This window comes from Hyaena hyaena, unplaced genomic scaffold (genome assembly GCF_003009895.1).
Source record: "Hyaena hyaena isolate Hyena2069 unplaced genomic scaffold, ASM300989v1 scaffold_140, whole genome shotgun sequence".
Lineage (NCBI taxonomy): Eukaryota > Metazoa > Chordata > Mammalia > Carnivora > Hyaenidae > Hyaena > Hyaena hyaena.
Window position 1 is genome coordinate 320990 of NW_024080772.1, and position 14512 is coordinate 335501.

General features: G+C 40.5%; 1 protein-coding gene across 3 annotated transcripts in view; it reads left to right on the top strand.

Annotated features, from left to right (window-relative positions):
* The first annotated feature begins 5084 nt into the window (after positions 1–5084).
* ZNF512 (zinc finger protein 512) overlaps positions 5085–14512 on the top strand; it is a 31818-nt gene continuing 22390 nt past the window's right edge. For all 3 annotated transcript variants that reach the window (XM_039238466.1, XM_039238468.1, XM_039238467.1), the window contains exons 1-2: positions 5085–5189; positions 5740–5798. In XM_039238466.1, coding sequence (XP_039094397.1) covers positions 5160–5189; positions 5740–5798 — 89 coding nt within the window. In that variant the 5' untranslated portion in view covers positions 5085–5159. The remainder of the gene's footprint in view (positions 5190–5739; positions 5799–14512) is intronic.

Genomic DNA, 14512 nt, shown 5'->3' on the forward strand with positions numbered 1-14512 from the left:
AATCCCAGAAACTCTAGACTTGCTCTCTCAGTCACGGCCTCAAGTTAAGGATTTGGAGGAATTACATACAAGGCCACTGCAGCAAGTTGTAGGATCTGAAGAGATGACCCCAGAGCCTAAGCATCACACTAAAGAAACTATGGGATTGACCTCCAAAGCAAGGCCAAAAGGGAAGGAATTCCTTGGAATGACCCCAAAGCCAATAAGTAAAACCACTGGATATGCAGAGAGAATTCCAAGGCCCTGTCCTCAAGCACTAGAATCTGTGGAGGTGATCTCTGAGAAAAGTCTGCAAAGGGAAGACTCTGAAGCATTGATTACAAAGTCATTACATCATGTCCCAGAATTTTCAGAGATGACACCAGGACTAGGATATCAAGTTCCTGAATCTATAAGTTTAACTTCTAAGCAATGGCTTCAAAGGGAGGAATCTTTAGAGTTTTCCCCAAAGCAAACAGATCAAGTTGCAGGACATGCAGAATCTGTAGAGCTCATACCTGAGATATGGCAGCAAGGGGATGCATCAATGGGACTAACATGGTCACAGAATCAAAGGATGAAATATTCAGAGATAGGTCCAGGACTACAGCATCGAATTACAGAATTTATGAGGATTAGCCCAAAGCCACTAGATCAAGTCACAGAATCTACAAAGACACAGCTTCAAGTTGCTCAATCAATAGGGGTAACCCCAGTAGTCCCCCCAAAAGTTATCGAATATGTGAAAGTGACTCCTGGGCCACCCCTTCAAGCTGTGAAGTCTGTAGCATTAACACCAGGGCCAATCTCTCAAGTGGTAGACTATCTTGAGTTGACTCCAAAACTGCAAGATGTGAGATCTTCTGAGTTTACCTCAGGGCTATGGTTGCAAAATGTGAAATCTAATAAATCAGCCACAGAGCCAACACACCAAAATTTGGAAACAATGAAGTTGACAGGGTTTCAAATTGTAAAGTCTGTGTTAATTCCAGGGCCGGCACTTCAAATTGTAAAATCAGAGGAATTAGCACCGGGACCAGTTCCTCAGGTTGTAGAACCAATAGGAGTAGCCTTAGGATCAGCAACTGAAGCAATGGATTGTTTGGATTTATTCCCAATGCCACATCTTCAAGGGATGGTAGAACCTGTAGAATTAACTCCAAGGCCAAATACCAAAGTGAAATCTGCAGAATTAATCTCACAGCCAACATCTCCATTTGAGGAACCTACAGTGTTCACTCATGAACAAGGGCTTCAGGCTATCAAATCAATAGGGATAAAAATAGGGCCTTCTCAAACCAGGGAATCTGAGGATTTGAATCTAAGACAGGTGTATCAGAATAGGGAATCTGAGGATTTTACATCAAGAGAGGAGTTACAAATAGGTAATTATTTCTCTAGATTTCTACACAACTCTTCAAACTCGCTTATCTCAAGCTCTGCCAAAACATCTGAATTGGGAAGCCTTTGGGATTTTGAAATGCCGGAAGTATCAAGGGCTTTGGATGTAAAAAACCTTGGAACAGATATTTTGGAGCCTGAAGAGTCCTTTATAGACTCTACTATGATACAATCTTCAATCCTTAGCTTGTCCCTTCATAATCAACCTTCTGATAAAATAACTAATATTATAGAAGCCCCACATTTTGAGATCCCAGGAGTGGGTGTCATATCTAAGGAGGGGACTAATAAGAAGCAGGTGGAAGGGCTAAAGAACTTACCCCAGGGCCTATCCCAACATCCACCACAAAGCTGGAGATCACCATCTAGGACCTTTCAGTCAGGATCAGGAACTCACAGAGGCCTTACCTGGTCTGTCCTGGGCAGACGACAGAATGTCTGGGAGAATCACTCCTGGAGACAGCGACTACCTAGAAAATATCTCTCTAATATGCTAACGCTGGGGAATGTCTTGGGAACCACTATGGAAAGGAAGATTTATTCTCGAACACGTTTAATGGAAAGAGCTACTGCAGATATCTGTCAGTCTATTCAGAATTTATTTGGGGTTCCAGCTGAACTGATGAAATTTTCCCAGAGTTTGCTAGGGAAGGGTCGAGGTACTATTTCTCAGACTTCAGTGCTCAAAAACTACATTCAGAGACATATTTCATGTCACGGTCATGAGCAAAGAATAGCTTTAAGGATGTGGACACGTGGCTCCATGGCCTCTATAATACAGCAGTACTCTGGGACTGGAATGAGAATAAAGAAAATAAATTCAAAGCTCAGTGATAGACCCAAGGAAGTCATTCAGCACATTCCTGCTTCACGTACAGGGGGCTGGCCTCCTGCCCCAGTAAAGTTAGAGTCTTCCCTCAATATAGTTTTCACTAGGAAAGATTCTGTTCCAGTGGAAGTGAGTGAGAACTCACAGAGTAATTCACAGACAAGGATTTTTGAGTCTCAGTACTCTCTCAAGCCAAGTTTTCTTCCCCAGGCCAAGACTGACTTCTCAGAACAGTTCCAGCTGCTACAAGATCTGCAGCTAAAAATAGCAGCAAAACTGTTAAGGAGTCAAATTCCCCCAAATGAACCTCCACCTCTAGCTTCAGGTCTCGTTTTAAAATACCCTATCTGCCTACAGTGTGGCCGATGTGCAGGATTTAGTTGCTGTCATAAATTACAGGGCACTTTTGGGCCTTACCTTCTTATCTATCCACAGCTCCACCTTGTAAGCACTCCTGAAGGCCATGGAGAGATTAGGTTGCATCTTGGCTTTAGGTTGCGAACTGGGAAAAGACCCCAAGTCCCAAAGTATCACAGAAGAGACAGATCTATCACACCAAGGAGTCCTGTGTCACCATCACTAAGGAAAGTTAATGTCTATACTCGAGCTTCCAAGAGTCCTACTTCTACAATAGGTTTCCAGTCTGGATCTTCCCAGGCTCTTGCTCCTCCTGTAAAAGTGCACATCAGGCGAAGGCAGTATAGGAGCCCTGACCAAGTAGGAAAGACAGAAATTAGAGACCCTGAACAATACGAATTTACTCAAGTTCACTCTTTACCAGATAGTGGCTCTGAAAGCGTTCAGGATGAAAAATGGGCTAAAGGAAGAACCCAAAAGATCCATGATTCAAAATATCCAATGAAAAGAACCAAGGGAGGCAGAACACAAAACACAAAGTTCTACACAAATGGTAGAGCCACAACACAGAGTACTTCTAGGGAATTACCAGTCCAGTTAAGAAGGAAGAGGAATGGAATATCTCAGACAGTTACCGCCTCATTAAAAAGACAACCTAAGACATCCTCCCAACCCAAATTTATTCAACTGATTTTTCAAGGCCTAAAGCAAACATTCCAGATGGCACACAGAATTATGACTTTTTTTGGGAAGAAGCCTGAGGACGGGTCAAGACCAGACCACTTGTGGTCAAGCAAAAACCAGCATCCAAAACGAAAAGCCAAAGATTATTGCTCATCAAGAGATATCAAAAGCAACGGGATGCCAGTTATCAAGCTAAAGCCAACAGACCTAACCACTAAGCAGGAGAGTATGTTAAGGGAAGAAACAGAGCAATTCAGATCAGTTCAACAACCAAAACGGGATAGCTCTTTCCAACCCAGACATACCCAACTGCCCAAGCGCATAGTTTCCCAAAGAAGCACCACTTTCAAAACCACTTCAAGCAGACAGCCTCTGGGTGTTGTTCAAAATGACAGTAGCAGCAGAGCTAAGAAAAACTTTGGCAGAAGTGAAATCACTAGCCAGGAAACCAAGAACTCCAAATCAGGAACCAGAGTTCAGGACCAAGGGAGAATTCTACATGATTCACTTAAGAAAAACTTACACAGTCACCTTAAAGAGAAACTCACACCCAAGAAACGAAACCACCAAATATTCTTAAGGCAAAGAACCCCACGTAATTTCTCTGAAAGGAGCCATGGCAGTCCCTCTCAGAGGAGCCATCGCAGTCTCTCTGAAAGAGGCCATCAGAGTCCCTCTGAGAGGAGCCATCGAAGTCCTTCTCAGAGCCATCGCAGTCTCTCCGGAAGAAGCCATCAGAGTCCCTCTGAGAGGAGCCATCGAAGTCCCTCTCAGAGGAGCCATCGCAGTCTGTCCGGAAGGAGCCGTCAGAGTCCGTCTGAGAGGAGCCATCGAAGTCCCTCTCAAAGGAGCCATCACAGTCTGCCTGGAAGGAGCCATCAGAGTCCCTCTGAGAGGAGAGGTTGCAGTCCTTCTCAGAAGAGCCATTGCAGTCTTTCTGAAAGGAACAATCAAAGTCCTTCTCAGAGGAGCCATTGTAGTCTCTCCAAAAGGAGCGATCAGAGTCCTTCTGAGAGGAGATGTCCCTTTCAGAAGATTCATCACAGTCCCTCAGGGAGGAGAGGACACAGACCTTTTGAGAAAAGACAGCACAGACCCTCTAAGAGGGATGGTCATGGTTCCTCAGACAGAACTCATTGCAGTCCTTCTGAGAGGAGCAGACACAGTCAATCTGAGCAGAGCAAACACAGTCATTCTAAGAGGGGTCAACACAGTTTGAGAAAACCCATCACAGTCCCCCTAAGGAGAGACTCAAGCGCAGCTCCCCTAGGGAGAGGCTCAGACATAGTGTGTCTAAAGAATTCAAGGATTGCTCAAACACACAAAACACCCCAAAGCGGGGCAAGTTTAGAGGCCTGAAGCTAACAGATGAGAAGAGATCCGCCCCCATTATTCACTGACCGGCTCAAGTCTTCACCAAGCTGCCCTTTCCTAGCTTTTTTCCTGCTCAGCCACTGCCTCCAATACCTGTGCCCTCAGCAATCAAAGAGCGTCTATGCCACTCTTCCTGGGGGAAGGGAGGGCGGGACTGGGTATGTAATTTCTCTAAGATAAATAAAGGGGCAATAATTGATCTCCATCTACAAAGTCCACTCGTCGTACTGCGTGGGGAATGGAAGGTGGAGGGGACATTGGGTGTCGCGCAGACGGATGGAACGAGAGGGAAGGGTTCTGAGGCCGTGTTGAGGCTCCAAAGCCCACCTACAGCCTCCCGGGGCGGGGTCTCAGAGGAGGGAGGCGCGTCATGTGACTCCGGTCGCAGCCCCCTCGGAAGCTGCCAGGCGGAAGTAGACGTTCAGACCTGGGCCCCGCGGCGCCGACTCCACATCCGGGAGAGAAGAGGAGAGCGGAAGTGGCGTTGGTCTGGCCGGAGCCCTTGGGTGGATTTGTTAGGCGTGGAGAGGGAGTGATGTCTTCCAGGCTCGGTGCAGTACCCGCCGTGAGTTTCTTGGTTTGACCGTTATGTTTTAGGGGTAGCGCTGTCGAGCCCGCAACTCGCGGTCCCTCGCTTTTGTCCCATGCTCAGAGTTGGTTTTATCAGAGTCCATCGTAGGCCCCACCCTTCTAGGGCAGCTCTACCTATCTCCCCTTCCCCCCCCCCCCCCCCCCCCCCCCCCCCCCCCCCCCCCAGTTACCGCTGACGGTTCCTCACCTCCTTGGACTCAGTTCCTCGCCAGATTGCCATTAGTTTCTATTCCTTTTATATCCAGTACCTCCCATATCCGTTGTCCCTCTTTTCGCCTCCCCTTTAGAGCCTCTATCTGGGACAGGGCTTTGAGAATGGGGGAGATGAAGGCTATGGTGTTGTTACCTGCCTTGGCTCGGTAGGAAAACAGGACGACACACTTTTCCAAATAAGTCTTGCTTCCTTCCGTTTGAGGTAGTTGCCCCGGGAGAGCTTCATTTCTTCTGGGCACAGGGGGATTCGTCTTTTTGTGGTCAAGGTTCAGAGGTCCCTAGCATTCACTCATGTGCTTGCGCTTTGCTAGACTCCGGAACCCACATCCTTTAAGCAGCAGAGGAGCACGAAGATCGTGGGAGCTAAGAAGTAAGTGAGGTTTTCTTGGGTCCATTTATAATTGTGTCGCCAGCGCTGTCCAGTGGAACTTGTGTGATGATGAAAATGTTCTGTATCCCCACCGTAAAGGACCATAGCCAAGTATGGCTTTTGAGCACTTGACATGCAGCCACTGTGATTGTGAAACTGCGTTTTAAATTGTATTTAATATTAACTTCAATTTAAATAGCCACCTGTAGCTAGTGGGCCTACCTTGATTGGACGATGCGGGTCTAAACTTAATGTAGGGGAGAAGAACTTAGCTTGCAAAGAAAATCACGAATTATATTAAAAATGGAAGGTATTGCCTGGTGTAGCCTTGCATGTCCTCATACGTCAAATATGTACTCATGAAAACATTGGTGAACGTGAGACGGACTGACAAAAATGCCTGCAAGAAATCCTTTTATTTTCAGACTGCTTGGCTTTAAGACTGGTTTATTATTTTGTAGACTGAATGTGCTAACCTTTTCCATATTTGTTAGTACAAAATAGATTCTTATTAATTAGATACTCACTGAAGGGGTTAATTCATTCAGATAACATTTACTAAGTATCTGTTATGTGCCAGCTGTGTAGTAGGTTTGATATACAGAAAGAAAAACACAGAACTAATCTAAAAGGGAAGATAGGCAAGTACATCAACATGATAGAGGGTAATTAGATATTTTTAAACAGGAATTTAATATAGCATTTGGGGAAGGGGTGATAGTTCAGAAGGGAAGAGTTGCCAGAGCAAATCATTTCCAAACAGACGTGAGAGTCAAGGAGTAGGAAGAAAGAAGGAAAGAAAGAATGAAAGAAAGAAAGAAAGAAAGAAAGAAAGAAAGAAAGGAAGAAAATCAAGGAATATTGCAGTTAGCTAGAAGAAAAAGGTATTTTTCATAGAGAACAGAATATGAATAGATAAAAGCATTTAATGGAATAGCAAGTGGGTAATTGTTAAGAAATATAAAGAATAATAGGGCCTCATCTATTAATCTGAATCAGAATCATAGGAGTTAGGGTGTAGGAATCCTTATTTTTAACCGACTTTCTAGGAGATTGTGAAGTTTGAGAACTGTTGGAGAGAAGTGAGCCTAGAAGAGACTACAGGATGAAGCCCTGAAGAATGTCAGCATTTAAGGATTGGGTAGAATGAATGGTGGCTGCAAAAGAAACTGAGATGAACTAAAATAATTTTCTAATGAAATCTAAGTATTTGCACTTAGAGAATGAACTACAGTCTCTTAAAAATTTTTGGCAGATCAGAGAGGAATTGAAAATAGGTTAAACTTTTCATCCTTGTAATTAGAAGCTGAGATTGAAAAGTAATGCCACAGACAACAAATTATAACGTCACTACAATTATGATCATATTGTTTGAACTTTTTCTTGCCATAGTTATAGTGAGGGAAGCTTGAGATTAATTGGGGTTTTTACAAATAATCAAATACCCTCATTTGACAAATATTGTGAAATACTTGATAACTGGTTTTGGTGAGTCCTTTAAAAGAGGCCTAGAGGGAGGGATCCCTTAACCATATTAACTTAATTCCCAAGATGTTAATCATGCTGATCATGTGAACCATAAATATTTTTTACTGTGCTTGTACTTATTCACGGGAGGGGATATGGGTATATCTGAGTCCTATACTGACAGTAAAGAAATTCCTATGAGGACAGTTTACTAAGAGGAGTCACCTGGGACTTGACTCCTAATGGCTTGTTGATACTATCAAGTCTTTCTAGTAGATATTGTTCCCATTTTTTGGATGGTGGGTTTTAGCCCTAGAGGACTGCCATTTCCTATAAAAAATTTTTTTAATACTTTTATTGGGGTATAATAGAAATATGATATACTGTATATTTAGTTTACATATTTAAAGTATACAGTATGATTAACTTTGACATTTATAAGTAATCATAACGCTGTCACCACAATCAAGATAACATTTCCATTTCTCCCAAAAGTTTTTTTGGGGTCCCTTTGTAATCCAGTCCTTCCTCTACTGCTGTTCCAGACACCACTGACCTTTTTTTCTATCACCATACAGTGGTTTGCATGTTCTAGAATTTTATAGATATGAAATCATACAGTGTGTTTTCTTTTTGCATGATTTCTTTAACTCAAAATAATGATTTTTGAATGAAAACTAGTTTTTATTGCTGAATAGAATTCCATTATGGATATACCATGATTTGTTTAGCCATCTATGTTGATGGACATTTGGCTTATTTTATTTTGGAGATATTAAAATAAAGCTGCTATGAACATCCACGTGCAAGTGTCTGTGTAGAAAAATGTTTTTTCAATCTTGATAAATGCCTAAGATAGAATTTGTTTACTAAGATATACCATTTTAGGTTGGTTGGGCCATATGTCAGGATTATGTTTACCTTTTTAAGAAATTACCTGTTTTCTAAATTGGTGGTATTATTTTATATTCCTGCCAGCAGTGTATGGGAATAAGTCTTAAATTTTGGCCAATTTTATGGGAGTATAGTGGTGTTTCATTGTGATTTTAATTTGCATTTTCCTAATGAATAATGATGTAGAACATCTCTTCATGTGCTTACTAGCCATTCATGTATCTTTTGGGAAGTGCCTGTTCATATGTTTTGCCCACTTAAAAAAGTTGAGCTGTTTGTCTTACTATGGAGTTGTAGTATTTTTAAAAATTCTGTTCTGAATACAGTTGCTTTATCTGATAGATGTGTCTTGAATATTTCCTTCCAGTGTCTTGTTTGCATTTCATTTTTTAATGGTGTCTTTTGAAGACCAAAAAATTTAAATTTATCATTAAAAATGATTAAATGTTACTGTTTTTTCCTTTATGTGTCATGCTTTTTGTATTCTATTGAGAAACTTTGGCATCCCTAATTGCGAAGATTTTCTCGTTTGTTTTTTCTAGAAGTTTTCCAGGTTTTACATTTAGATCTATGACATATTTAGAGTTAATTTTTTGTGCATGATGTGTCATAAGAGTCAATGTTAATTTCTTTTCATTATTTATCCTGTTGTTAAGACTTCCCTTTCCTTGTTCAATTACATTGGCACCTTTGTCAGAAATTATTTGAATATGTATATGTGTGGATCTGTTTCTGGACTCCTTATTCTGTTCCATTGATATACATATCTTTCTTTTTGCCAATACTAAACTGTCTTGATACTATAGGATTAGAGTAAATCTTGAAATCAGATAGGATAAGTCATCAAACTTTATTGTTCTTTTTCAAAAGATTTTTAGCTATTTTAAGTTCTTTGTCTTTTTATATAAATTCTAGAGTCCGTTGGTCAATTTCAGTAAAAAGAAGCATGCTAAAGTATTGATTGGTATTATATTGAATTAGTAGGTCAATTTGGGGAGAATTGCCATTTTCAATATTGAGATTTCTGATTTATGAAGATGGCATATTTTACCATTTATTTAGATCTTTAACTTCTCTCACCAGCATGCTGTAGTTTTCATTACAAAAGTCTTGGTTATCTTTTGTTAGATTTGTTCTTAGGTATCTTATGTGTTTTTTGTGTTAAATGATACTATTTTATAAGTTCATTTCTAGGTGGTTGTTGTTAGTATCTAAGAATATGGTTGATTTTGTGTGTTAACCTTGTGTCCTGCTGCTTGCTTAATTCATTTTTAGTTCTAGAAGTTTTTCTGTCTATTATTTGAGATTTTCTTTGTAAACAAACCTATAATCGCAAGGAGGGACAGTTTTACTTTTCTCCTTTTTGATCTTTATGCCTCCTCCTCCCCTTTAAAAAGGTTAAAAGGGCACCCGGGTGTCTCAGTCGATTAAGCGTCCAACTAGTGATTTCCACTCAGGTCGTGAGCTCACAGGTTCCGGGTACCCAGCCCCAAGTTGGGCTCTGTGCTGACAGCATGAGCCTGCTTGGGATCCTCTCTCTTGCTCTCTCTCTCTCTCTCTCTCTCTCCCTCTCTCCCTGTGCCACCCCTCCCCCCACCCCTTAAAATAAATAAACTTTAACAAATAAAAAATATATATAAAGGGAAAACCCTTATTGTAGTGGTGTTCAGCAGTGGAACCAACCATTCTGGGCTTAGGGTTTTCTTTCTGGGAAATTCTGATGATAAATTAAATTTCTCTAATAGACCTAGAGCTTTTTAGAGTTCCAGTTTCATGTTATGTCAGCCTCGATGTGGGGCTTGACCTCCCAAACTGATATCATGACCTGAGCCAAAATCGAGAGTTGGGTGTTTAACTGGCTGAGCCACCCAGGTGCCACAACAATCTGACTTTAATTGGAGTGTTGAGACCGTAAACATTTATTTGTTTATCCATCTATTTGCCTACTTTTAAAGTTTATTTATTTATTTATTTGAGCAATCTCTACTTCCAACAGCTTGAACTCACAACTCCAAGATCAAGACTGAGCCAGCCAGGTGTCCTGAGACCATAAACATTTAAATTAATTATTGATATGGTTGGATTTAGGTTTGCTATTTTATTATTTGTTCTCTGTATCTTTTTTTTTGTTCCTTTATACCTTATTTACTCTCTGATTTTAGTTTATATATTTGATTTTTGCTGTTTTCTCTATTTTTTTCCTTTCTTTCTCTTATGTGTAGTACTTGCTTTATGATTTACAATATGCATGCCTGTCATTTCATAGGCTATTTAGAGTTAATATACTACTACTTTGTTTAAATGCAGAAGCCTCACAGCCATGTAAATTCCTTAAGCCGCTGTCTGCTGACCATTAAGTTATAGCTGTCATACGTATTACATCTACCTATGTTCAAAACTTTGCCAGCTAATGTTAAACTTTAGTTTTAAAGAGGGTTTTTTTGTTTTTTAAATATGTTTACCCATTTCTTTTGTTCTTTCTTCATTCTTAAAAACTAGATTTCTCTGTAGTATTATTTTCCTTCAGCTGGAATAATTTCCTTTAGCATTTCTCGTAGAGCAAGTCTGCTGACAACAAATTCCCTTTTTTTTTCATCTGAATAAGTATGCCTAAAGACTATTTTCATTGAATATAGAATTTCAGATTAAGACATTTTTTCTCTGAAGATTTTAAGGATGTTACACTGTTTTCTGTTCTCTTTGGTTTCTTTTTTAAGTTTTTAAAAAAATCTTTTTAATGTTTATTTATTTTTGAGAGAGAGAGAGAGAGAGTATGTGTGTGTGTGCACAAGCAGGGGAGAGACAGGGGGAGGTGGCAGAGAATCAGAAGCAGGCTTTGTGCTGACAAGCAGAGAGCCTGATGCAGGGCTCAAGCTCATGAATCATGAGATCATGACCTGAGCTGAAATTTGACGCTTAACTGACTGAGCCACCCGGGCCAGGCGCACCTGTTCTCTTTGGTTTCTATTGAAAGTTCTTTGATCATTCAAATCGTTGTTATATACACACATACACACATATGTATACATATGTATATATACGTATTCAGAAATATGTGTTATTTCTTTCTAGCTGCTTTCTAGATTTTTTTTTTTCAACAGTCGCTTTTGAACATTTTCATTAAAATGTTTCTAGGTGTCTTTTTCTTTGAGTTTATCCTCTTGAGTGTTTATTGAGCTTCTAGAATCTGTAAATTAATGTCTCATTAATTTTGGGTGATTTTCCATCATTATTTTTTTTAAAATGTATTTTTGTGCCACAACCTCTTTTTCCTTTCCTTCTAGGATTATGGCTAGACTTAAGTTAGACCATTTGATGTTCACCCACAGTTTGTTGGGACTCTGTTGACTGTTTTTCAGTCTTTTTTCTCTATGTTCTTCAGGTTGGTTAATTTCTATGGATCTGTCTACAGGTTCACAGGCTCTTTTCTTTGTCATCTCCATTCTATTATTGAGCCTATTTTTAAATTTCAAATATTAAATTTTTAGTTCTAAAATTTCAGTTCTTTTTATTTTATTTTATTATTATTTTTTGGTTTCTGCTTTTCTGCTGATAATTCCTATCTTTTCCTTCACTTCAAGTGTGTTTTCTTTTATTTCATGGAACATACTTATAATAGCTTCTTTAAATCTTTGGTAGTTTTGACATAGATCATTTGGGGTTGGCATTTGTTTGTTACCTGTTCCTTTCAGAATTATTCACATTTTACTGTCTCTTTGTGTATTGAATAATTTTGGAATTTATTCCCAATATTGTAAATATTATTTGTATAGACCTTGGGTCTTTTTAGAATCTTCTGGGGGATTGTTGCTGTTTTTCTTAAAACATTTTTTTTGTGGGGCGCCTGGGTGGCTTAGTCGGTTAAGCGTCCGACTTTCGCTTAGGTCATGATCTCGCGGTTCATGGGTTCGGGCCCCGCGTCGGGCTCTGTGCTGACTGCCAGCTCAGAGCCTGGAGCCTGTTTCAGTCTGTGACTCCCTCTCTCTCTGACCCTCCCCTGCTCACGCTCTCTCTCTCTCCTAGAAATAAATAAAAAAATATTTAAAAAAAAAAAAAAACAAAAACCATTTTTTTTGTGTTTATTTATTTTTGAGAGAGAGACAGAATACAAACGGAGAAGAGGCAGAGAGAAAAAGAGACAGAATCCAAAGCAGGCTCCAGGCTCTGAGCTATTGGCACAGAACCTGATGTGGGGCTTGAACCCACGAACTGTGAGATCATGACCTGAGCTGAAATCGTAAACCTGACTGAGTCATCCAGGCACCCCATCGTTGTTGTTTTCATTTTAGCAAGTAACCTGTTTACCGTTCAGACCATCAGTTCTGTTTTGCTTCTGAGGGCATTGGTTCAATCTTAGTTCCATTCTTTTTTTCTTTTTTAAATTTTTTAATGTTTATTTATTTTTGGGGGGGGAGGGGCAGAGAGAGAGGGAGACACAGAATCTGAAGCAGATTCCAGGCTCTGAGCTGTCAGCACAGGGCCTGATGCGGGGCTTGAATTTATGAACTGTGAGATCATAACCTGAGCCTAGGTTGAACGCTCAACCTACTCAGCTACCCAGGCGCCCCTTAGTTCGGTTCTTCTGAGTCTTTGCTATGATAGTTGAAGTCTGTTTTGAATAGTTCAGGGGTTTGGTGGAGACTTTTTCAGGTGTTTCAAGTCTTGTTTCATTTCTCCAAGTTTTTGATACACTGGTTTGGGTCAGTCTTTTACTAGTAGCTCAGCAGTTGGACTGAGGCTTGTGCAGTTTGTTAAAATCTTATTTCACTTTTTGAGACCTTTGCTAAGCTGATTTGGGTATGCGCCACACATACATGGCTCAGATTAAGCTGTTATTTGTATGAATTCAGACAGAATTATGGAATCACCTTCTTTGCCTATCTCTTTTCCACAGGTCCCTCACACTTTTTAGTCTATAGAGACTCCTTTTCCTGGTTTCTCTTGGAATGTAGGTTGCCCATGCTGCTCTGCACATTGGGCCCACCCTTATTGCAGAGCCACATGTGAGGGAAAAAAAAAAAAAAAAAGAGGAAACACACCCCATGTGAGTCATTTCTCCCAGTTTTGACTCCTCTCCACAACCCACCTGCTTGTCTTTTCAGAATCTAGGATTTTCAGTTGTAATCAGCAGGAGGGATGGGTTGTAGTGGGCTTATGCAGCACGGCAGAATCAGGACTTTGCTGTGTTAAATTTGTAATTTTGGATCTTATGTTCAGAGAAGTGAAAATAATTCTTCCCTGCTCATGGTATACTGACATCATCAACCCCTATTATTTTTGTGTTTTCCTGGTTTCCATTTTCATCTCCTTCCAGAGGCAACCATGTTAGCAAGTTTGACATTTGTCCTTAAATATTTATGAATCTCTGTAAACTAGTACTGTTTACACGTATATTTGTTTTTCTATTAAAATTTTTTTAATGTTTTATTTATTTCTGGGAGAGAGAGAGAGAGAGAGAGCGAGCAGGGGAGGGTCAGAGAGAGAGGGAGACACAGAATCTGAAACAGGCTTCAGGCTCTGAGCTGGCTGTCAGTCCAGAGCCCGACGTGGGGCTCGAACCCAAGAACCGTGAGATCATGACCTGAGCCAGAGTTGGACGCTTAACCGACTGAGCCACCCAGGCACCCCTGGTTTTGTTTTGTTCTGTTTTGTTTTTTGATGTTTATTTATTTTTGAGAGAGAGTGTGAGCAGGGGAATGGCAGAGAGAGATGGTGACATAGAATCCGAAGGAGGCTCTAGGCTCTGAGCCATCAGCACAGAGCCCGATGTGGGGCTTGAACCCACAGGCTCTCGAGATCATGACCTGAGCCAAAGTTAGATACTCAACCGACTGAGCCACCCAGGTGCCCCTTTCGTATATTTGTTTTTAATTTACTGAATTACATTAGATCTTGTTCTGTTTCTGTTTTCATTCAACAGTATGCTTTTCGGTTATGTTCATGTCTGTATGTGTAGAAGTGGTTTATTGCTTTGAATAACTGTGTAGTATTCCATTGTAGGCATATATCACATTTTACTTATATACTTTTTTAAGAATGGTCACCTAGGGGCACCTGGGTGACTCAGTAGGTTAAGTGGCAAACTCTTGATTTCGGCTGAGGTCATGATCTCACGATTCATGAGATTAAGCTCCACATCGGACTCTGCGCTGACAGCACACCTGCGTGGTATTCTCTCTCTCCTTCTCCCTCTCTCTGCCCTTCCTAGGACCTCTTGTATGCCTGTGTGCTCGCTCTTTCTTTCAAAGTAAATAAGTAAACATTTAAAGTGTTATATTGAATCTGCCAACTTATCCCTATTACAAAGCCTTAGTTCAAGTCCTTATCATCTCTTATGTATGCCATTACAATAA